The sequence below is a fragment of the Lissotriton vulgaris genome, chromosome 3_1, assembly GCF_964263255.1.
Source record: "Lissotriton vulgaris chromosome 3_1, aLisVul1.2, whole genome shotgun sequence".
Classification (NCBI taxonomy): Eukaryota; Metazoa; Chordata; class Amphibia; order Caudata; family Salamandridae; genus Lissotriton; species Lissotriton vulgaris.
The window spans coordinates 1185154744-1185179606 of NC_141689.1; the positions used below are offsets into that span (position 1 = coordinate 1185154744).

Consider the following 24863-nt stretch of genomic DNA (forward strand, 5'->3'; position numbering starts at 1 on the left):
CTCCACCATGTGGTGGTTGGTGGAGTCTTTTTGGAGCAAAACTCTGCTTTGCCTGCAGCAGTCCTAGATGGCGGTAGCGTTGTTTATCACCCACCCCTAGTTGTGGCACCCATTCACATTGGCAAAACCATCATGCTGCTGACTTTTTGTCCTCCACCTCATCACTCCAAGGAGGAAGAGTGAGTTCACCGCCTAGACACTAAGTGGGTAGTGTCCTTCAATATGGACCATACCAAGGAATATTGGGTGGATGATCACCTCTTTGTAGGGTTCACTGGATCAAAGAGCGGGAAAGCAGTGCAGAAAATGCAGATGGAAGGTACTCTGCATTAAGATCTGCTACACATTGGACAGGTAGCAACCCCTGCTTGCGGGCTCATTTCACACAAGTCGAGGCTGCATCCTCGGAGTTAGCTCCTGGAGTCCCTGTTCTGGATATCTGTCAGGACCTTACGTGGGCATCTTTGCACACTTTTTTTAAACACTACTGCATTTGACAGTCAGGTTTGTTGGGACGGGCATTATGCCCATTATTTCCTCCAGGACCTTTTGCTCTGAACCCATTTGCAGGTAAGGTAAGGAATCTGCAGCTAGAAGTTTCTATCAAATGAACAAGTTACTTACCTTTGGTAATGCCTTATCTGGTGGAGGTTCTATCTACACATATAGTCCTTACAGACACTCTTGTCTTCCCTGTTGTGCGAACCAAGCTTTTCCACTAAAAAAGTTCATTGTAGATCTTTAGAATCTACACACTCATAATCAACCTTCTGCCATGGTTCCGTGCTTCTGGCATGGAACAAGTCATGTACTGAAGTCAGCATGCTAGGGTGGCACCTATATAAGCACTGTGCACATCACATCTGGCATGGACGATGCGTACGATGCACATGCAGAGCTTCCCTGCCACCTACTGGCACATAGGGGTACTGCTCAAAATTTTCCAGATCAAGTCTAACTCCGGGGGAATATTCTAAATTAAGAAATAAGTGGCAGGATAGAGTCTCTACCTTATAAGGCATTACCAAAGGTAGCTTGTTCTTCATGTAAAGCATACACATATGTTAAGCCAATAGCCACAGCACTACCATGCTCTTAAGCAGGGACTGAAGAAATAGATTTTTTTTAAGCACAGTTATATTATTTGATCCTTCCCTAACAATCATCATTCCTCCTTCGCAAGCCAACAACAAGCAATCTTAATTCTTGCCCTCCTACACATACAAATCATTCCTAATATTACTCCTCTCCCACACCACAACAACTATAGAACTTATTCCTACTCCACACCTCCAACATCAATCCATCAGCCCGAAACAGCCACATATTCCAAAACTTTTGGCTCTACCCATATCCTCTCCAATACACTCCAACACACCATTATTCATCACTTCTCCCCACGGATCCAAGCCATAATCTTACTCTTTCAACGTATGAACTTTCCTACACCACAATAATATTCAATCTAACCCCTTTCATATCCACAACCATGAATGTAACTTTCTTCCCTTCCACATTCCCTAACTGTTAAAACTGTTAATAATCTTTCAATAATTCAGTCATTGCAGCAGTAATCATTCCTGCCACCAGCCTCACAAACCAGAAACATTCAATCCTATTCATTTCCAAACAAACCAATATTCATGAAATGTTTAATAAAAATAGCAGTGGTGGTCAGCCGCTATGTCATTTTTGCCAGTTTGGATTTTTCCTATTTCAGAACCACTGCCCATATTTTCAACAACTAGCGATATTTATTGCTAAATAGGCTCAGCGAAATCTTTTTTAGTGCTTGCATCGCTGGATTTTAACGCTGAGATAACGTGCTATTAGTAACGTTTATCTTCAAAGCGAAAAAATATCTGGCGATAGCGGCGAAATGCGTGAATATCGCTGGTAATTCAGGCGTTAGGATTTGACAATATTCGCGCTTAGCGCAAATATTTTAATCGCTACGCCTGTGTTAATAATAGGCGATAGCGATATTAGCGGCTGCTTTCAGTCGCTAACAGGTTGGGTACGCCCACTTTGCATGTCATTAGCGATAAATATCGCTGACATGCAAAGCGGGCCCCAAACCGCTCGCTATCACCTAAATGCTGTTGCTAACTGATGTTAGCGACAGCTTGTTAATAGGGCGATGAAATAATTGCCGCTTTGCGACCAAAAAACGGCCACAAAAGCGGCGATAATTTCATTTAGCCTGCCTTGGTAATATGCCCCCATATTTGGAAAGCATGATTCTTTTTACGTACAAAAAAAGTAAATTGCAATGATTCAGAGAGTGTTTTTTTCTCCTTGTATTTGGGGACCATTGATCTTTATCCTTCATTGATATGCCACTCCTTGCAAATCACTCCCACAAAGAAACAATTTTCATCTTAAGGCATGCCTGAAGAAGGGATGGTCTCTAACATATTAACATAGCAGCTCCGCTGTGGATGGGCCACTGTGCCATAGGTTTCTGATGACCAAGTCAGCTGAGGGTACCCCTTAGGAAACCTAGGGATGTTCCTACCTCTAAGGGAACTGAAGAATGGGGCCTCATATATTTATGACTTAAGGTCCTGTCTTCATTCGCGCAGACAGTGACTTTGAGTGTTTTGCAGTATGTGCAAAGCTTTCAGGAAAAACCTATACAAAATCCACAGATAATCATAGTCCCTTGCTGTTCAGTAGTTTCCACCCCAAAGCATTACGAGAAAACCTACCCTACGGGCAATTCCTCAGGCTAAGACGTAATTGCAGTAACCTTGAGGACTTCTAGTCACAGTCTTCTGAACTCACTACCCATCTGGCCAGGCGGGATTATCCGTCAAGAAAGATCCACATGGCTCGCAAGAGAGCTTGTGATGCAAACAGAGACACACTTCTGAAGATCCGGCCAAAAGTTGACACAGAACAAATTACATCTCTCATCACTTTTACCCCGGAAACAAATATGATCAAACAATTCATAAATAAACACTGGAGAATTCTACATTTAAGCGACTTGGCACTAGATTGGCCCAGGTTCGCTTTCAAAAGAACTGCTAATCTAAAAGATTTATTGAAACCAGCTTTGGAACTTACCACCGGTGACGGGCCACTATCTGTATGGCCAGTGCATTGTCTGTCCTCTCACAAGTGCAAGCGAAACAGTGACCTTAACTGACAACTTAACATGGCAACAAAAAAACACACTAACTGCAGCACGCGCAACTGTGTGTATCTAATTACTTGTCTGTGTCACCTGAAATACGTGGGCGTGATAACACCCCCGTCAAGACTAGAATTACGAAACACCGTAGTAATATTACGTGTAAAAAGACCAACATTAGGATGTGTACCCATTTTACAGAACTACAGCATACAGCCAATGATTTACATTGGACAATCTTGGAATTGCACCCCCAAATCCGTAAGGATGCCTTGTTCAGAAAAGATCAATAATGGATTTTCAAACTTTCTAGTCACATAGGGGGTCTTACGTTGACATTCTTTGGGTAGAATTAAACTGCACCTAACAACATTGTCCCTTTTCAATAGCACTCTTGGCTTAGTGCCCAGTTACACCTATTGTGGACGCTTTTCTGCACTCTGTCAGTAACCTCACCGTCTATCCAGTTTTTCTTTTTTTTGGTATGTTCTTATATAGCGCTCGATCACCTGGGGAGGTATCTCGGCGCTTGCCTTGGGAACCCATCCTGGCTTTTTCCCTGTGAGATAGCCCCTACAGGGCATCCCCAAGGTAAGAGCCAGGCATCCCGCCGCGGGGGCCGTTGTGGAGATTAAGCAAGCTTAATGCCCAGAGTTGCAGAGTGTGAACCCATGATTAGGTCAGGCACCGGAGCGAGAATTGTTGAGTCCGTGGACATTTGAGCTCAAGACCCTGCCGCGTCGGTAATTGAACCCTGGTCCCGGGTCTGATCTCTGCTTCAGGGTCTGCCTGCTCTAACCAGTGAGCCACACTTCTCCAACTCTTGAACTAGGAGGTGGCTTCCTTCTGTTAAGGGGACCCATATGCACTAGACCTCCTGGCTAGGCATTCGGCCTAAGTAGCACCTTGACTTCATTCATCCCCGACATAGCAATAAAACCAATACTGTTGGCTTTTTTAGAGATGTAAAGTCCCCGCAATGATTTCCCTTTATTATTCTCCCTCTGATAATCACACACTCATTGTACCAGAATATTATTTTCACTAGCAGTTGCATTCTATAACTGCTTGCCCATACTCTCCTATTGTCCCCTTACAATGCTTAATAAAGTTACACAACATCCTGACATCAAAGGTTGACACGCTCTGACGCAGTTAAATTCCCACAACGATCACCTTTTATTGTTGCCCACTCCTCGTTCTTACACTCTGATGCCCCCAGATAGTTGGTGGCTTTCAATAGTTGTTTTTCTGCACCCTCGTGGTGCTTCCACGAATGTCAATAAAGTTATACTGCATCCTGACACCTAAGTTGGCCGCCGCGTCTGACGCTCTAGCAGTTGCATGTTCAGACGCGATGACGAATCAGGATATAGACAGGGAACTCAAAGGCTAATCACGGGGCCCAGAGCAGGGGTAGAATGATAGCTAGTTGCCACGCCACCCTCTTGTAAGTACTCGTTACTACCTACCATGGGGATCTGCAGCACTACAGCAACGCACCAATAAGACAATGAGCACATGTTCTTTATAGAAATGGCTGGCGATTCTCGCCTTTTGTTCTTCTTTCCCTACAGGACTGAGCAACAAAGTGCTCTGCTTACTCAACCCGTCGGCATTCACCTATTATATCTGGGTGAGTGTGTGTGCAATGTCCTTGTCAATCTGGTTCATGAATAATCATAACTTGTAAGCCTGCCACACTATATCATGGTCAGTCGCACTTTGGTTGGTAAATATAGACCACGAGCTGCTGATTTTAGTCACTTGTTACCTTAAGTGTACTGAATTGTGGCCATCAAACCATGGGAACGAATGCCACCCCAAGGTTCCATCATGGCGAGGCTACCTATTTATGATGACCACATAGAAAGTCACCTTGTGTCATATCACCAAGCATCGTTTTTAAGCCACAATTATCATTCATAGAGAACACTGTGGGTTGGCCGTGTATCAGAGAAGCCAATCCCCTTACGCCTGTTTTACCGGCACCATCTTCACAAAACTGAGCACAATTGTCCTCTCATGCTAAATTCGGCCACTAAGGGCATTTTACCCTTCATATCTTGACCAATTTGGTACACAATGGAGCACCATGCATTGGGGTATGTGCTCTGGACAAATGATAACAAACGACGATTTGGCCCTTTTGAGAGCATAATTGGTCATTCACGTATTGCCTCCACCTCCAATGCCATGCTGATGCACTTTATGAGCAGCTTATCAATCACTTTCACCAGTAGTTTGGTGAACCCCACAAGGGACCGGTAAACCTCGGTCTAACAGTTTGTCTTTTAGGCTATATGCCCTGTCTGCAGACAGCACCACTGGTTAAATCATGATGCACTGCACCAGCGTTGGGGTAGTGTAAAAGTCATGATCACCTTCTCGTCTACTTTTTAATCATTAGATCTGACGAATTGCTGCTAAGAAACATGCTGACCACCTTCTCTAGAAAGACCCTGTAGGATCATTATCTCCAGGCAGTGCCATCTATTTTAGCTAGGCTAGTGCACCTTCGGAATAAATATTATTACATCGGGCAGGACTATACCTATTTTAACTCACATTACTTACTCACAGCAGCGCTGGCCTGATGAGGAGACATCCTCTGGGGTGTGTGAGGGCTATCCGTAAGAGGCCTGAATACTCCTTCACTTTAGGAACTGCACATTCACACATTTTTCATACCTTAGTTGGGAGCACATGTGCAGGACCTGGGTAAAAAAGCTCCTGGTTCCTCCCTTTTGAGAAACTGTCCTCAATTACTACCTGCTCCAAGCAGGTGGTAAATGTGGGCAGATTGGGGCTTGAAATTTCACCCAGAATTGAAAAAAATATATGTCTTTGATTTTGTTCTTCTAAAGCCCAAGAGTTATTTCTTAATGATGGGGGAATTAAACTGCAACCCCTGGCTTAAGGTGTGATGAAAGTGACCAAAATCAGAGCTTGTATTCATTAAACTGGGGAATCTGTAATGAGGACCTTCATACATGATACCATACATCACAATGTTGGGTGCATCAGCGTCTGTGACTTTCGTTCCATTAAGACATGTAAAATGTTAATACATTTCTCTGACGTAACTTGAAGCCATGTACGGACTAGGGGTGGGCGGAACTCGCGGAGCTTCACTACACGGAAATTCGCAAAGTGACCTAAAATAATTGGAAGCTTGTCTACTTCAATATGAGACTCTAATCATTTAGGCGTCTTTCATGTCAGTGATGGGCTGCAGTAAATGACAATATTTACATTTTAATTGCTTGAATATTTAGCACAAGGACTTAAGTACGTGTTTTTTGTTGCAATCTGTAGTATTCCATTTGCAGAACATGAGTGTTGTTTTTAAATATTATTTGATTCCGGTAAATTCAAACGTCTCCTCTATTTGTTTTCTTGATCTTTTTTCCCTCTGAAGGAGATGCTGAAGAACCCGGTCCTGGCTGCCCTAGTGGACATCCAGCTGAATGGCACTGGTTGGACTGCCAAATCAATTGCTAATTATTTATACAAAGGTCCACCTGAAATGCGGCCCCCTGGAGCATCCCCGTATGACTGGAGAACGTCATATAATTATGCAACAATTGCGATTCAAACCATGACGAAGTTTCTTGGGGTATGTACTATTTTGATAACCTATGTATACGTCTAGAAATGGATTATAAAATATATTGCCATTACCAAGTGGATATTTAACCTATCTTGAACAGTACGAGATCTTAATTTCCTTATGTAAGAATTAAGCTTAGATTAAACAACCATACTTACTACACTATTGCATCCTGGTTTCTCTTTCTGTCTCCGGCTTTCTTTCTATCTGATAGAGACTACTAGCAGCAGATTCCTACACTTAAAATTATCCCCAGGCATGAGACTGGATTCAGAAAACTTTTTACCACAGCATACCTTTGCACAGGGGGCCAGACCACATCACGCAACTCTGCCCAGGCGTCGTCCGCGCATGAGACGTCAGCAAGGTCACAGAAGACCCACCCCAGCGTGCCTACGTCAGTTTTTTTTTCCTTTTCCGTGTGCAACAGGGATCCCGTCCTTGCTACGGGCCTGTTTTGGGCCCCTTTTTTCTCCATTTCTTTTGGTGGAACAGTTTGCGAATGCCTTCGGGCTTCAAAACTTGTATGTTTTGTGGGCGTCTTATGTCGGTGACGTACCCGCACCTCATTTGTAAGTGGTGTTTGGGGGAGGATCACAGCACCACTCACAGCGAGGCCTGTCAACAGTTGAAGCTGAGGTCGCGGCTGAAACGCCGCATGAAACTTCTCTCGGCACGTCTCTCTAGGTCGACGTCCTCCTCTCGGTCTGCTTCGGCGGACAGCTTCAGGTTCGGCCGTGGTTGTCGCCCTTGCCCTTCTCCGATGTCATCTGAACGTCGCTCCCCGGTGCGTAAGTTTCGCAGTTTGTCCCCTGGGGCTGGTTTCCGGCCTTCTGGGGACGTGGACTCTCCGCGGGTGATGCGGCCCCACATATCATCCTATCCACCGTTTCCCATGTTGGGGCGTCAAGAGTCCAAATGGAGACATATGCGGTGGCTTTGCAGGCCTCGCTGGTATCTACCCCTCCTTCCCCTCCTGGGACGTCGGTGGACCCCTCGCCTTGCGCAGGGCCTTCCGCGGCACCACCGGTGGCTCCTGCCCGGCTGGTTCAGATCCAGGCTTGGAGGATGCGGTGCTGTTGGGGTGCGGCTCCTCTGGGGCACCTCCTTCAGACCACGGTGTCTCTGCCTCACTGCAAACTCCTGCTGGAGTCCCTGTGGTGTTGCAGGAGGTCGCCGGCGCTCGGGACGCATCCCGAGCTTCTCTCAGTCCTTTGACAGGGTGGTCCTGTCTAAGGTCTAAGGCCGAGGTTACACCTCTATGGCGCCTGCAGGAGCTGGACCGTGTGGAGCCACAGGGGTCGGTGAACCCTCCTCGTCCTGCTTCGGGTCAAGGCCGGGTGAGGACCCCTCACCCCTCTCCGGGCCCCTCTCGTTCCTCCCCACAGGCGGCTGCCTCGAAGGGGGGCGAGTCGGAAGTGGAATCGTCCCTGACACCGCCTCATGGGTTGCCGAACGATCTACGCCTCATTCTGGGCCGTGGCTGGCGGAGGTCTTTGTGTCACTCCCCAGGTCCGTCTCGTTCCCCCATGCGGGTAGCTACCTCGGTAGAGGTCAGGTCAGTGCCGCTCTGCCGCAGGGCCGGTTCAACTCCAGCCCCCCTCCGGTCTATGATGCAGGTGACTTGGAGGAACCTTGTCTGGTGACTCCTGATGGTGCCGACAACCTGCCTCAGGCAGCGCACTCTACGGCTCCGCGTAGGGGTCGTACTATGGATTCTTCTTCGAATGCTCCTTCTTCTCCGTAGACAGGCCTTATATTGGTGTCCTCCTCCCCGGAGACTGGTCGCTGTGTGGTGTCTTTTTCCCCAGCGTCGAAGGGCGGCTCCCCACCCTTCATGAGGTAGAGGTGTTCGATGGAAGAGCGGCAGGTCCCTCATTCTTCGGCTCCTTTGGACTTCTAGGTCTGGCCCTTTCCCATCCCGCTTGGCCTTGGGGACGGTCGCCTTAGTTTGCAGCCTTTGGCTACAGAGGAGCTGCTTTCCTCACCACGGGGCCCTTAGGAGGCGGGTGCGGCCTTCACCCACGCGGTGTCCACGGCTGTGGGCATCCTGCCATTGGGTGACCCGGTGGCTCGTTTTTCGGCAACCATCTATTGGAGGTCCTCCACCAGGGCTCTGGTGGGAGGGAAATCTTACTTCCCTTTGAAGGTTCCCTCCTTTCTTCCTTGACAGGGGCTTGGAGGCATCTTGCCTCAGGGGACCCGGTGCCTCAACATCTTCTGCAACGGCATCTCCCAGCACTGCATGACCCGGCGTGCCTTTCCCTCCACTGCTCTGCCTCCGGTCCTCTTTTGCGGACTGTTTTTCCCTCCCTGGCACCCCTGTTGACTCCTCCATCCTGAGAGGCCCGCTGGTTAGATTCTTGGGAGTGCAACATGTTTGCCTCAACCAGCACTGCCTTGCAGGCCCTGGGCTCCTTGTGTGTGCTGGCTCGGGCCTCCTCCTGTTTGTGGGACTCGGCTGAGTCTCTGAGATCCGCAGCGTTCCAGGAGGGTGGTCAAGAGGACTTGAGGCATCATGCATTGGATGGCCAGGAGCTAGTGGCGTTTATTCTCCGCTCCACTCTGGACTTCGAGGTGCTGGGCCGGGCAATGGCTTCCTCGGTCACTCCCTTTGTATCGATTTGTTCGCCCTAAGTTGGCAGGGTATGCTCAGACGTGAGTCCCTTGCTCACTTTGCCACTGAATTCAAGATAGCCTGGCTGATGACGGCTGAAATGCCAGAAACCGGTCCCAGGATGCTTGTTTCCGGTCCAGGGAAGACATGGCTTTGGCAGTTCGGGCTGGACTGTTTCAATGATGCACAGGGTCAGACTGATTTGCATATGGCCATGTCTGAACTGGGTTGCCGGTGTGAGCTAAAGAATGGTGATGGATTAAACCCAGATCAGTTGACTGGGGGTGAGTGTTTGATTTGCTCAAATACTCCGTCCATCACCCCCTTTTGTATCGCTTTCCTCGGTCGCTCTCCACCGCCAGGCTTGGCTTCGGGATGAAGTATTCCCTGACAATATTCGGGAGCGACTCATTGACCTTCCGTTTGATGTCAGCCTGTTGTTCCATGCCCCGGCAGACTCCGCCATCCAGAGGCTCTTGGCAGGGCTCCGTCCTCCTCCTTCTCCTCCGTCCCCTCTCAGTGACTCCTGAGTAGGGTTGATTCTGGGCCTTCTTAGGCTGGTTGTTCTGGCTGTGGAGGGTGTTTTCGGGCCATTTGCGTCCTTCTTTGGGACTTTGACATTGTTGGCTGCTGGACGGCCCTTTTATTGATTATGTAGTGTGTTGGAATTGTTGCGCAGACTTGCCCCTGAGATTAGGCCTTCTGTTTGCTTGGACTGCTTGTCAAGCCTTCGTGAGGTGTTTTTTCCCCTTGGCTCTTTTGTTTGTTCCTCTTCTGCGGAAGTTCTTCCAAAGAGGGTTCCTATATTTTGGGACTTATCTATCCTAGGTGGCGTAGTGGTAGCTGTCATACGGCTTGCGCTCCGCTAAGAGGTTCTGGTCGCCTTCGGGTGCCTGTTCTCCATGGCGTTGATGTAGGTTGCTTTTGCTTCCTGAGGTTTTGTGCGCGGCCACTTGTGGTGGTGTGCCAAGGCATCTCCTCCTCTCGCTGCTCCTACCCTGAGGCCTGGGATGATCCTTTGTTCTCCCTTGCTGGGCACTGCCTCCTCGGCCTCGAGCTGTTCTTTTTGCTTCTGGCGGCTTTGACTGCCGGCGCTGTTCTGGCTAGCAGGTCTGGAGTGGGTTCGCTTGTTTCCTTGGGTCCTCTAAGTTTCGTCTTCTGCTATTACTGTCTTGGCATGGGGCGGCAGCTAGTTTGTCTTGTGGGGAAGTGTGTATTTCGGCCTCTCTGACCTTGCCCTTAGTTCCTCTGCTGTGAGGGTGCGGGCCTCTTCAGCCTTCTTCTTCTTCTTATTCTCCCTCCTTTATCCTTTTGGCGTCAGTGGGGTTCTGCTTGTAGTGGTTCCCCTTGCCTGGCAGGGACAATGTTCTACCTGGTCCACAGAGCTGGTCCCCTGTGGGGCTCTCTGTTCTGTATTGGCTGGCGGGTCCTTTCGCAGACCCTTCCAAGGGGTTATTGCTAGGGTATCTATTCTACATCTAGGAATCTGCGGCTAGCAGTCTCTATCAGATGTACGAGTTACTTAGCTTCAGTAACGATGTATCTGGTAGAGATGGTTCTAGTTGCAGATTCCTTCATGGCCCGACCTTCCTCCCCTGTTCTGCGAGGACCCTTGGGTTGGTCTTCGGTACTCGCCTTCCGGTGGGGGGGGGGGCTGTGTATCCTAAGAGTGCCTTCTTGTTCGTGACGGGTGACTCCATCTGAGGGCGGTTCTTTCTTCCTTGGTTCTTTGAAGGATGGGGATCCGGTGCTCCGGTACCCTGCTGCTCTGGTTACTCTGGGGTTTGGGGGGATTGCTTTCTATCCCTGTCCTTCCCTCCCTTCCTTCCATTGCTATTCTCTGATTAAGGGTCATCTGGTCATGTTCTGCCCTTGTCTCTTGTGGGTGGCTGCCCTTCTTTTGGGGTGGCTTGGATGTTTGTTGTCCCTGTCTGTGTTGGAATTGATCCCCTTCCTTGCTCAGGTTAGGGTTGGTGGGTTTCCTATCTGTACCATGTCCTTATGCATGTTCCTTGCCTCTGGGGCACAGAGGTAGGAGGTTGTCTTTGTGCTGGCAGAGTGGTGGCGCAGGGCTCTTCTTCTTCTTTCCCTGGCATGGGTTCTGCAGTGTGACACTACTGTGGTGGCGTTGTTAGTCACTATTTCTTTCCAAATGTTCTGCTTTTCACACACTGTTCCCATGCTTCCACAGTTTTTTGTCTGGTGGTTCCGCGTTGTGGTGCGTTAAAGTTCCCTGAAGAAAACAGATGTAGGCAAGCTGGGGCGAGTCTTATGTGACCTCGCTGACATCACATGCGCAGAGGACGCCGGGGCGGAGTCGCGTGATGTCGTCCCGCCCCGGCGCGCAGGGATGCTGTGGAAAAAAGTTTTCCGGATCGAGTCTCACACCTGGGGATAATTCTATGTCAAGGAATCTGCAGCTAGAATCGTCTCTACCAGATACATCGTTACTGAAGGTAAGTAACTCGTACTGCTCTCTCTCTCTTTCTACCCTTGTCACTCTCCTTCTTTCTGAAAGTAAGTAGTTTGTTCTGAGAACACCTTCACTTTTTTCCTTTAGCCATCATAGTGAAGTGCAATTTTAGAATGTGCAAAAATTTCACATTTGTGTCTTACAGGGGGTGAATAATATTTCTTTCTTTCTGGAAATCTAAAAACAGGGCGTTATGGCTAACTTTTTGAAAGCGCCCAATCTGTGTGTGTGTGGATGTGTGTGCTGACGTTATGGCATGTTCCCGTTCATTTCTCAGACTTAAAATACAAGTTAACTGATTGCTCTATCTGACAGACTGTCAGTAGTCAAACCACTCACAACTGAGTCTCATTTAGTTTTACTTTGATTGCTGAATTATAGCAGCTGCTGTGGCTTGGGTGTTTTTAATTCTTGACCTACTTCTGCTTACTCTGCAGGAGCTAAATTGCAGGAAAGACTACATGTTGAGTGAGTGCAAGCTTTTCAGTTGCCGTTCCGCTGTCTTAGGTCGATACAATGAGTGCCATGAGTTGGGTACCAATAAATATCTATTATTCAGCACCAAGATGCTCCAAACAGTCAACATATATTATAAAAATGCACATGCATTTTGGTTCAGATTCACAAAAGTTGAGCGTCTGGTTAGTGTTACTTTTGTAACACTAACCAATGCTAAACCTCTTTGGGAATTAACAAACCAATGCTAATTGGTATTATCATTGGTTTGTATAGAAAAATAACATAAAGCAGCTCAAAACTCTGCTTTGCATTATTTTGCATCAAGAAGGCAGTACATGGCTTTTTGCGCAAAAGACTATCTACTAACATTAGTACACAGGGGGCCAGATGCATCAAGCATCCATTTTGCGATTCCTTATTAGCGAAAAATAAGGAATCGCTAATAAGGAATAGCAAAATGGAATGCATCAAGCAATCACTAGAAAAATAGCGATTCCTTAGAATTCCTTAATTGCGACTCGCAAATTGCGAGTCGCAATTAATGAATACCTCCCCATTAATTCCTATGGGCCTAGAGGCCCATAGGAATGAATGGGAAGACAATCTCAATTTGCGAATCGCAATTAGCGATTCGCAAATTGAGATTGCGAGTTCAAGGGTGCAGGGGTGTCCAAAGGACACCCTGTTACACCCCTGAATGTGATCTGTACACATATGTTGCGCACACACATGCCCTTAGGGCATGTGTGTGCGCAACATGAAACTTTGAAAAATGCACAAAAGTGCATTTTTCAAAGTTTTTGCAAATTACCATGAAGTTGTACTTCGTGGTAATTTGTGTGCCCTATTAGCGAATTCGCTATTTTTGATACTTTCATGCATTGCATTTAAGGAATCTCAATTTGAGATTCCTTAAATGCAAACAATCACAATTTAGCAAATTCTCTATTTGCGATTTTTGCATTTGGGATGATGCATCCCAAATGCAAAAATTGCACTCGCAAAGGGCCAGATTCTGAGAATCTGGCCCTTTTGCGAGCGCATTTCGCTTGATGCATCTGGCCCAGGGTTTAGTGTCAAAAATGAATGCTGCTGTAAAGCAGTCATTTTAAAAGAGAAATGTTTTAATTTCTCCTTTATTTTTTGATTTAGCATGCATGCCGCACTGTACAGCACACATACAAAGTAGCTTTGAAGTGTGTCTTGTCATAGTAGTTTGTACAAGAATGGTACCATTCCTGTACAAAACCTATTCTAGACTCAAGCACACGCTCTAGCACGATGGCGCTAAGGTGTGTGCCTGGTTCACAGCAGCTGAAATCAGCATTAGCACTGGGGAGCGGTTGAGGAGAGCGCCATATCTCTGTCAATATGGCACTCTCCTGCTCCCTCCCTGTCATGCAATTGGCCTTAGTTGGACCCCGTTGATATGAAAATGGGAACACCTTACACAGAGCCATCTTAGGTGTGCACCATTTTGCCAGGTGAATCAGGCACAAGTCCCCTACTTATGTTAGAGGTTTACAAGGCCAAATGTATCCTGGTGGCTTTTTTGGGTGTGAAATATGGGACCATACTAATATTGATTCCACTATACAATTGAACACTGATTTCTGAGAAAATCTCTTGGCTATCAGCCAGAGCACCCCAGCTGAGATTGTCAATGAGGAACAGGGTCTTGCTTTAATCTCAGATCTGATTCGCATTTGTCCTATGATCCTTTTGTGCTCTGTTTGGCACAAAAAGGATATACACCTAAATCCTCCAGGATTGGTTCAGCCTGGACGGGTCTGCTCGAATACCATGGATTTCATACACAAAGAGGTCTTTTTTCGAATTGGGCCACCCAGACTTGTTCCTTGACCCCGAAGTATCGTGAAAAAGGACCTAATATGGGTGAAGCAGGCACTTATACAGATAGTGGCAGCTTAGAGGGATTACTCTGCCTTAGCCAAACAGTCATACAGAGCCTACGTCTTGGTTAAATCAGTCCCATGTTTGAAGCCTCTCCCTGAACATGTCCAATCATCATCAATACCTCTTAATGTTCCTGAGAGTGAACATCTTCCATCATCTGTTATTTCCCAAGGGTGTTTTGGTTATCATAATCTACCCGAACTCCTTGTACCTGTGTATCCATGTTTCCACCTGTACTTCTTTGCACATAGTTCCGCTGTGTCCTACATTCTCTAGCCTGCGTCACACATTTTAAAGACCCTCTCTAGTTGCGCTGGGATTCAGGCAACTTAGACTAGCCTGTTCATATTTGCAACGTTTAGCCACTCCTAAACTGTGTTTTTTTGTTTGTCATTTTCATTCTAGGGTCCTAAGTGCAATACGAAGTCGCTAGTACTGTATTTTTCCCAGATTTATATGCAGGATGTTTGTGTTTGTACGACCTAATGTACCAATGTAACTGATGGTTGTATATATTCTTGGCGTCAAGTTTTATCATAAGATTACTTATTTCAACAGACTTTTTTCCAATGTTTACTTGTATGATTTTCCTTGAAAGTCGAATACAAATAGTTTTGATTGATTACCAGTACAAACTATCTAATGCCAGTCAGAAACATTTCGATATGGGGCATGGCCAACAGCATGGCTGAGTAAGACGTGTGCCTGTGCTGCTCCGGCAACTTTCATTGATCCGACGACTTAAACGGTGGCCTGAAGTCCTGATAATCGAAGTTTTTGCATCTACGGGGGTCCCTGATCCCCCCTGATGACACCGACTGTATCCTGAGAGACGGGGTGTCCCTGTTTATGATGCGGCGAGGACAGGTCCGGAGGCCTAGGAGCGCGACCCAAGATGGCGCTGCTGGGGCGCTAAGACAGATTGCGGTGAGGCCGGCGGTACCGCTGACTGCTGGGAGCCTTCCAGGTGCGGCTCTGTTCCCCTCGGGTCTGTTGGTGATAGCGGCGGTGGACCGAGACCCCATCAGGAGGCTGCATCGGTCCCGGGGGGCGGTGAGTGCGCCGGAGGAGGAGTGGCCTTCGGATCTGGCACGTCGGCCTGGCGGAGGCCTGCGGCGTCTCAAGGTGGGGGCTGGCCCCTGGGAGAGTGGCGCAGATAGTGGAGATTCGGGAGGAGACCCGCTGCGAGGCACCCGCATCGACTGCCCGCTGGACTGGAGAGTGGGGGAAGCAGCCTGCTCCTGGTGGGGGTGTCTTATGCTGAAGGGTCCCCTGGAGCACCGGCAAGAGTGCGAGAGCCCCACAGAACAGTGATATGGTACGGGGGAGCCAGCATTCCGGGCCTGAACTGTCACCTTGAGCGGCCCGTTACCCGCCCGACCCCCTCGCTTCCACATCCCTGAGGGGTGAGTGATTCAGATGAGTGGAGGCCTTTGATCGTTACCAGGTGGGATTGAGGGGCACTGCTTGGCTCGAGGGCCAATACCCCCTCTCCCTTCGGGCGGGAGCGCAATGGCAGGAATATTGTGAGACACTTGAGGAGGTCAAGCACGACTGGGGGGGCACTGACTCCACCTCCAACTCCAGCGGGGGCTACGCGTGGTGCAGAGCGCTGGGCAAGACCACCAAGACATAGCTGGGGTGTTTTCAAGTGGCGCCCACGGAGGTTGAATGCCTAAGGGTGTGGAACTCCCTGCTTGTCCCCCAGGGAAGGCTTCGCTCCCCCTTTCCCCCCCCCCCACTTGGGTGGGGACACGGCCAGTGGCTATTCTTGCAGACCAGGAGGAGAGAGTTACAAGACCGCTGGTGAGAGACTGGGACTGGAGGGACTGCCTAAATGGGGATTGTGAGTGTGGAAAGCTGCAGAGAGATCCTTGGCAGTGGCTGGTCAGCGTGAACCATACGGGTGTGCGGCCCACAGGTAGACCAGCATGGGCAGGAAGGACAAAGAACCCAAAACCCCTAGACAGGGAACAACGGACCACTATACCACGGCGCCCCTCTCCCCAGAAGGTGACGCTGCCGGTGTCCGTTCAGACACAGCCCTACTGATGGGTGCCATACTGACCTCCCGGGCGGCCCTGGAGAATATTATCGGAGAGGTGCGCACAGAAGTGATGCTCATACAGCAGGACCTCCGGAATCTAGTGGAACAAGTGACGGCATCAGAAAATAGAATAGGGAAGCAGAGGATACTATACAAGACTTGAAGAAAGGTATGGCAGACCTTCAAGCCTCTCATAAGCAGCTCATGTGGAAGGTGGATGATGCAGAAAACAGGGCAAGACGCAACAACCTCCGCTTTGTAGGCTTTAGGGAGGGAATCGAGGGGGCAAATATGGTGGAGTTCCTGCATTCCTGGCTTATGCATACTTTCCCAAAGGATAAATTCTCTTCCTGTTTTATAATAGAAAGGGCGCACCGAGCGCTGCTGGCTAAACCACTGGTGGGAGCTAGGCCTCGGCCAGTCATCACTCGCTTCCTCAATTTTTGACAGAGATATGATCCTACGGGAAGCTAGAAAACTCGGGGAAATCCGCCTGGAAAATGCCCAAATAATGATTTTCCCGGACTACTGCCAGGAAGTGCAGAGGCAGAGGCGCTCCTTCGACTCGGTTAAGGCTAAGCTGAGAGACCTCCACATCCAGTACATGCTCCTCTTTCCTGCAAAGCTGAAAGTGATATACAAGGAGAAAACATATTTTTTTCAAAACCCAGAAGAGGCATGGCAGTGACTGGAGGAACGCCCTCCTGGGACAAGACACAGTCTGGGGTTCAAAAGACACCTGTTATGGAGAGATCCATGGAGGGACATCGAGGATCGCCAAAACCGCAGAGGCTGAGACAGAGACACGGAATCCGGACCCTGGCAGTGACCCCATACCCCACATCCTGATCTGTAAGGCAGAGGGGGCAGAGCGCTGCCTCGCCTGACTGGCATCAGCTGACGGGCTCCAGGTTCCGCTGCCTTGAGGAAAAAGCACAGTCGGAAGGGGAGGGAGAACCTGTGGATACCTCCTCCGAGGGAGAAGAATCTGAAAGTCAATCACTACATCCTCTGGCAGTAGCAATAAATGATATAGAACAGGAGCATACGCAAGGGATGGGGGCTTCTCGGGGAGACCCCCTGGACTCCAATTTGTGAAGATGGGACAGTCATGGCTGACCGAGTATCGACGATGGGGCCTAGGAGCACGCAAGTTGGACACCCCCTCCTGTTGGCTTTGTTCTATTGGCCTGGCTTTCTTTCTTGTTCTTACCTGCTCGTGTGTCTACCTCTACATGTTCCTTTGTTAGAGGATTAGAGCGGGTTTCCCATACTTTGGGGGTGAGATTGGGTGGGTGACAGACCTCCTGCACCTGAAAGCTTTACCCCTGTCTTTTGGATGGCGATGGAACTGGAAGGGGGAGGGAGGTGGGGAGGGGGGTGTTATTGGGGGGGGACCTACATTGCTTGCAGGGAAGGGAGGGGTGGAGTTTTGAATGAGTGTGGGGGGGTTCACAGTTAATTTTTTAAAGCATGTCGCAAACTGTACTGTTCCATACACCTGCATACCACACACCAGACGCCTGCCTTTGAATGAGCGAGTCAGAATTACTGTCCCCTACGGTGTTGGGTAGCCCGGGAATACCCGTGCAGGCCAATAACAGTGTCCAAGTCCTTACATGGAACGTGAAGGGCTTGGGCAACAAGATAAAGCGGGAGTTGGTTATGTCTGGTTATGTCCTATGTTAGAAGGGTGGCCCCAGACATAGTCCTGCTGCGGGAGACCCACCTACACGGTACAAGATGCGGGTTCCTGGCCAGGGGGTCGTACAAAGTTGTGGGGCACGCAGGATACACCTCGGGCTCTAGAGGGATTGCCATACTGATTAAAAAATCCCCCCGTTTGCAGTCACACAAACATGGACAGACACGCAAGGCACTTATGCGGGGGTTACAGGAACATGGGGACGCCAGAGGATCACGATAATTTCTGTTTACGCACCACTGAAAATTCAGGCTAGAACGCTCACTGATTTAGCAGATATCCTTTTGAATACGCCTGGCACACTGCATGTGGTGGGTGGGGACTTCAAAGATGCTATGTGCGCTTCATTGTACAGGTGAAGGACTCGGATGGACCCCCAATCACTGTCTCCACTGGCGCAGTCCATGGACACGCTAGGATTGACGGACGCTAGGAGATGGCTCCATCCGGATGCTTGAACTTACTCTTATTTTTCAGGGGCCCACACAGTCTACTCCAGATTGGACTATGTCTTTCTCCCCCGCCATGCTCTTAGAACGGAGGACAAGGCAGAATATCAGGCGCGGGGAATCTCGGACCACTCGCATCTCCTGGCCTGGTGACATTAGGGAGGGGACATGGTACTGGGGGCAGGACCTGGCGACTGGCGGCATGGGACCTCCGGAACAAGGACTTATTGCGGGGCATTAGGGCAGACGTGAAGGTGTTCTTCTCAGAAAATCTAAGATCGGTGCAGTCAGGGGTTATCCTATGGGAGACTTTTAAGACTGTCATGCGAGAACAGGTTAGCAGAGGAAAGGAGGAAGAAACAGGGCGAGCTGCACGACCTAGAAACTCGTATTTTGGAGCTAGAACGGCAGCACGTGATAGATCGTGCAGCGCAGTCACTTAGACTGCTAGGGGATACACAGCAACAATATAGGGCCCTGGTGACGGACGAAGCCAAAACACAGGCACAAGCGACTTTACATAGACTGTACGATTTGGGGGATAAGTCGTGGTTGTGTCGTAAAAAACAGGATGCGAGATGGGCGGAGCACGTGTCCGATGCCCAGGGTCAGATTAGGCGGACTGACGTCCAGATAGCGCAGATGTTCGCTGACTACTATGAGGAATTTTATAAGTCCAGAGACCTAGATTCGACTGTGGATGTAGGACACTATTTAGACAGTATCGAGACCCCCATTTTAACTGATGAAGAGCAGGCGAGTTTAGAGGAAGAAATAACAGTCACAGAGGTCAGGGAGGGCCTAGCTAGACTTCGCATGGGGAATCGCCTGGACCGAATGGGCTCCCTGCGGAATTCTTTAAAAAAATGGCGGACCTACTTACTAAACACCTGCTGGCCTTGTTCCTGGGGCAGCTCAGGAGGGCACGCTGCCTCCGGATCTTCGTATGGCTACAATTATACCAAACTATAAACAAGGTAAGCCGCCGGGGGAGTGCGCATCGTATCGCCCCATTTCTCTCCTGAATGTGGAGGTTAAACTCCTGGCGACGATTCTGGTGCTGAGGCTGAGATTCGTGATTTCAGATCTGGTCCACCTGGATCAGACTGGTTTCCTGTCGGATAGGGCAACCAGGTTAAATTTGAGGAGAACTCAGAATTGGTTGATGGAGGTGTGTTATCGTCCGGAGCCTCATGTATTCTTATCTGTGGACGCCAAAAAAGCGTTTGATGCAGTACACTGGCCCTTCCTGGAGGGAGTGGTGCTTAAGTTTGGCTTTGGTCCTAAGTTTAGGAAGTGGGTGGGCCTCCTCTATACTGACCCGAGAGCGAGGGTGAAGGTCAATGGGGTGTTATTGGTGGATTTTCCCATACGGAGAGGGACCCAGCAGGGGTGCCCTCTCTCACCGCTCTTGTTTGCTCTTACCTTAGAAGTGGTAGCGTGTGAGATAAGACTCGAAAAAGGGGTAAGAGGGTTTCAAACTGATTCGAAAGACACAGTTGAGTAGAAAATATCGCTATACATGGTTGACATCATTCTATATGTCACCCACCCAGAGGTCTCGATACCACGACTATTCACCTTGCTGGACAGCTACAGCTCTCATTCAGGATATACAATAAATTGGCATAAGTCACTCCTGTACAACTCCAAGGGGGTGGAGATATGGCCTACACTGCCTGAAGCGCTTCAGTTCACGGGAGGAGGGTTTATGTATCTGGGGATATATGTGACGAGGGACCGATCGCTCTTGTATCAGACGAACATCCATCGAGTGCTCCCAAACTTTGCTTGCGACGCAACGAGATGGAAGGCCCTCCCCCTTACGATTCTCGGCCGTGCAGCAATGTTCAAGATGATAGCCCTGCCACGGTTCTTGTACGACCTACAAAATGAGTATTTCCCCCTTCCTCAACAGGTTTTTAAAGTTATAAATGAGGAGCTCCGGTCGCTGCTTTGGCTAGGGAAGCATCCAAGAATAGCCCTAGAGACATTACAGAGGAATCAATATAATGGAGGGAACTCCTTACCCAATCTTGAGGCGTATTACTGGGCGGAAATATTTTTGCCAATAAATGACTGGCTCCATGCCCCGGCGGATCACCCCACATATAGATTGTAGAGAAGGACAATGGCGCAGCGCTCCTGTCTACATTACTTATATGGAGGTAGGTGTAGGGAAAGACTACTCTCTGCAAAGCGGATGACTGTAGAGACATGGGAGAGGGTGAGTAAGAGGATTGGCTGAACACACAAACCGACGAAACAAACACCGATTTGGCAATGTACATGGCTAAAGGAACTGCATACATTGAAGGGATTCCAGAGATGGTATGACATTGGTGTCTCTGTTCTGGGTGATCTGCTGAAAAGGGGAGCTCTGAAGACCTTCCAAGAGTTATGGCTTGCATCATATCAGTACTTGAAATATGCGCAAGTACGTCATGCATAGAGGGCAGAGATGGTACTTTCGGACCCCCGCCAGAGTATGCACCGCTTGAGGGCCGTCTGCTACAGGAGCATGTCTTGACTAGTTTCCCAGACCTATAAAACATTGATTAACAATATGCCTGATGGACTGAGGAAATTGAAAGGAACTTGGGAACTCAATCTGGGGGAGATGGACACTCTTGACTGGGAGACAGCCCTGATGCACCATAGGGAAGTTGCGATAATGTCTCGGCTTAGGCTTATACAATTTAAAATCCTCCATAGGGTCTACTACGATAGGCACTGATGGCACCGGATGGAGTGGGGCAGTAACCCTAATTGTTTGCGGTGTGGGAGCAAGCAGGAGGACATTTATCATACCATCTGGGACTGCAGTGTCATTCAGGACTACTTACCCAAGATATTGAGTGAATTAAGTGATATACTGGAAACGACCCTCCCGGTGGAGCCTAAACTGGTTCTGCTGGGTATAACAACTGAGGTGGATCTGACTCGCTCACTCTTTTTTTTTTTACATTTTTATTTGTATTTTATCATATACCAACAATATAATCATATCATCTTCAGTCCGCACTCCCACCCCCTCCACCCTCCACCCCCCAGCATTGCTTCACTAATACCATCTTGGTCCTCCCGTCCTACGTTCATGTGTAGGGCGCTGTGATAGTCTGGTGTATCCAACTTCTTATACTGCTGTTGTTTGCATTCTAGTGCCCCTACCTCTCCCATGTATCCCTGCTCATAGTCCTCCATCCAGCCCATGGTACCTTCTCCACTTGCCCCAGACTTTGAGGAACTTCTTGGGACAACCCCTCACTTTGTATGTGACCCTTTCAGCGGCCATGTAAAGATCTAATCCTCTCCTCCATTCTTCCAGCCTCGGCGGTGCAGCCGCTCCCCAATACTTAGCTATATCTCTCTTTGCAATTACCAACACCAAGACCAGGAAAATCAATGAGGGGCGGGCCAGATCCACGGCGTTTGTCATGCCTAGGAGAGCAAACTTAGGCTCAAGGTGGAGGGGAGTTTCCAACACCTCGCCCAGCTCACTAAACACTCCCTGCCAGTAACTCTGAATCATGGGACAAGACCAGATGATGTGATAAAAATTCCCCCCTGTGGCACAACATCTGAGGCATCTCGTGTCGTCAGTCCTGCCCATCTTATGCAGTCTTTCTCTGTCATAGTAGGTTCTGTGGAGTACATTAAATTGGATTAGTCGCAGCCTGGATTTAATAGCTACCTCCCTAGGGTGCATTAAAACCGTGTCCCAGTCTACGTCATCCATGTTTCCAACCTCACTCTCCCATTTCCCCCTGAGTTTGCCCAGGCCATCAGTAATATTGTTCATTAATGTTTTATATGTGAGTGATACTGCTTTTTCCTGTATCTGCTCTTGCAGTAGTCTGCCCTCTAGAGGTGCGTATTCCGGGAGCGTATCCAGTTGGACCTGTTCTGCTCTCCTAACGTGCCACAGTTGTGCATATTTAAGAAACTGCGTATGATGCAGACCAAACTCCGCCCTCAGAGCCGTGAATGGTTTCAGCTCCCCCCCAGCCACTATGTCTCCCAATGTTGATATCCCTTTGTCGTCCCATCTCTGGAAGCCCTTTAACTTATTTAGTTCCGTCAGCCACGTGCAGTGCAAAAACGGCAACTGTCAAGTAGATTTTTCCCCCATCTGATGCTTGTACTTGCTTTTTTCCACAACCCTAAGGTAAGCCCAGTGGCCGGGAAAAGCTTCCTGCCCTTTTTACCCCGGTATAAATAATACATCAGAAGCCACGCTGACATACGGTGCCGCTCAAGTGCATATGTAGGGTGGTCGGCCTGTACATGTAGCCAGTCGTAGATTGGAGCTATTTGTTCCGCCCAATAATACGCCTCCAGGTTCAGGAGTGATATCTCTCCGCTGTACTGATGGCGCTGAAGGGTGCTCAGTGCCACCCTTGGTTGTTTGCCCAGCCACAGGAAGGACCTAGGTTCTGCGTTTATCCTTTCGAACACTTTTGGTGGCAAAGGGTAGTACTCATTTTGCAGTGCATATAGAAATCTGGGTAGCGTGATCATCTTGAACATTGCTGCTCTCCCTAGTATGGTAAGGGGGAGCTGCCTCCACCGCGTTGCGTCCTCTATAAAGTTCATTAATATTCTTTCTATATTTTGCTCATACGACTGTTTCTTGTCTAAGGTCATGTATATTCCGAGGTATTTAAACCCCTCTACTGTCGTCAGCAATTTTCCAGGCAAATTCGGCCAATGCCCTAGCCCCTTGGGGTCGTAGAGGACCGACTTTTGCCAGTTTATCTGGTATCCATCATATGTTCCATAGCGTTCCAGATCCGAGAACAACTCCGGGATCGTGGTCTCCGGCTGTGTGATGTATAGCAGGATGTCATCCGCGTATAGCGATATTTTCTCCTCCGTGAGATCCTCCTCCCCCCTCTGAATCACTTAATGGCCTCGTTTTGGCGTATTCTGGCCGCCAGCAGCTCTATCGTAAGTGCGAAGAGGAGGGGCGACAGCGAGCAGCCCTGTCTAGTTCCCCTCCAGACCGGGCAGTCCCAAGATACAGTCCTGTTCACTCTCACCTTGGCTCTGGGTTCCGTATAGAGCAGCCAAACCCACTTTTGGAATTTCGGGCCAAAACCAAACTTAATTAGGGCGCCCTCAAGGAAGGGCCAATGGACCGCGTTGAAGGCCTTCTCGGCATCGAGGGACAGGAACCAATGTGATTCTTCTCTCCCTTGTACCTCTTGCAGCCAGTTATGAGGTTAAACCTGGTGGCCCTGTCTGAGAGGAAGCCCGTCTGGTCTAGGTGGACCAGCCCTTTGATCACAGCCCGAAGTCGTAGTGCCAAGATAGTCGCCAACAGCTTCACCTCTATATTCAAGATGGGGTGGTATGACGTGCAATCGTCCTTCGGTTTTCCCTCTTTATGTATCGGAATTATTGTTTCCATACATAGGTCTGCTGGGAGTCTTCCAGTGTCGCTTCCTCGAAGAGCCCTTTGATATGGCTCACCAGGAGGTCTGTCGTTCGTTTAAAAATTCTGCCGGAAAACCATTCGGGCCCGGCGACTCCCCCGTCCTTAACTTAGTCAGGGCCACCGTAATTTCGTCCAAAGTAATGTCTGCCTCTAGGCCTTGTTGGTCTTCGAAGAGCAGGGCCTGCAGCTCAATTGCTTAATGCAGGGGTATCTAAATTTAAGGAGTGTCTCTCTTCTGCAATTGACCAAGTTGCCCCGATGCTTCTTCTTACCTCCTCAAATTAAAACCTTCGGCACCCTGGTTTTCGTTGAAATTGCGGGAGGAAAGAAGCAGATGCAAGAGATTGGAATGTGCTTGGCGGCGGGCTTAGGATCCGGCTGCTAAAGCTGTCTACAGAATGGCTCTCAAGAATTTTCACAAACTTAAACGCAGCATTATGAAAGATCACTTCATAGAAAAAATTAAGACCGCAGTAAACTCAACAAAAACGCTATTTAATATTAATAAAGAATTTTCTAACCCTCCTGCTTTTGCATGCTCTAATGCGCCTAGTCAATCTCTCCGTGATGGCTTGTCAGATTTTTTCCATGAGAAGATTGTAAAGATCACGTCAATAATTAATCAGAATAGGACAGTGTTAGCACTAAGTAATAAAAATCACTCATGATGAACTATTTACCCTTTTTAAGCCCTTAACTATTGAACACGCCCTATCTCTGTTCCACCAATGCAAATCAGGATCCCCCCTTGACCCGGCCCCAGCACGGACATTGAGTGATCTGGCCACGCTATTGATCAACCCGTTGCTGGAAATCTGGAATGTCTCTCTGCTCTCTGGCCGGTTCCCCTCTGTGTGGAAGCAGGCTATGCTGATACCAATTCTTAAGAAAGCAGAGGCTGACCCACTATGCTTTAGCAATTACCGGCCCATCTCACTCCACCCTAAGCCAGCAAAGATCTGGAGAAAGTGGTGCAGGAGCAACTGTCGGAATTCCTGGAATCA

General features: G+C 48.8%; 1 protein-coding gene across 2 annotated transcripts in view; it reads left to right on the top strand.

Moving 5' to 3' along the window:
• LOC147727632 (phospholipid-transporting ATPase ABCA1-like) overlaps positions 1–24863 on the top strand; it is a 2839360-nt gene that overhangs the window by 937886 nt on the left and 1876611 nt on the right. For both annotated transcript variants that reach the window (XM_086961649.1, XM_086961650.1), the window contains exon 12: positions 6561–6758. In XM_086961649.1, coding sequence (XP_086817775.1) covers positions 6561–6758 — 198 coding nt within the window. The remainder of the gene's footprint in view (positions 1–6560; positions 6759–24863) is intronic.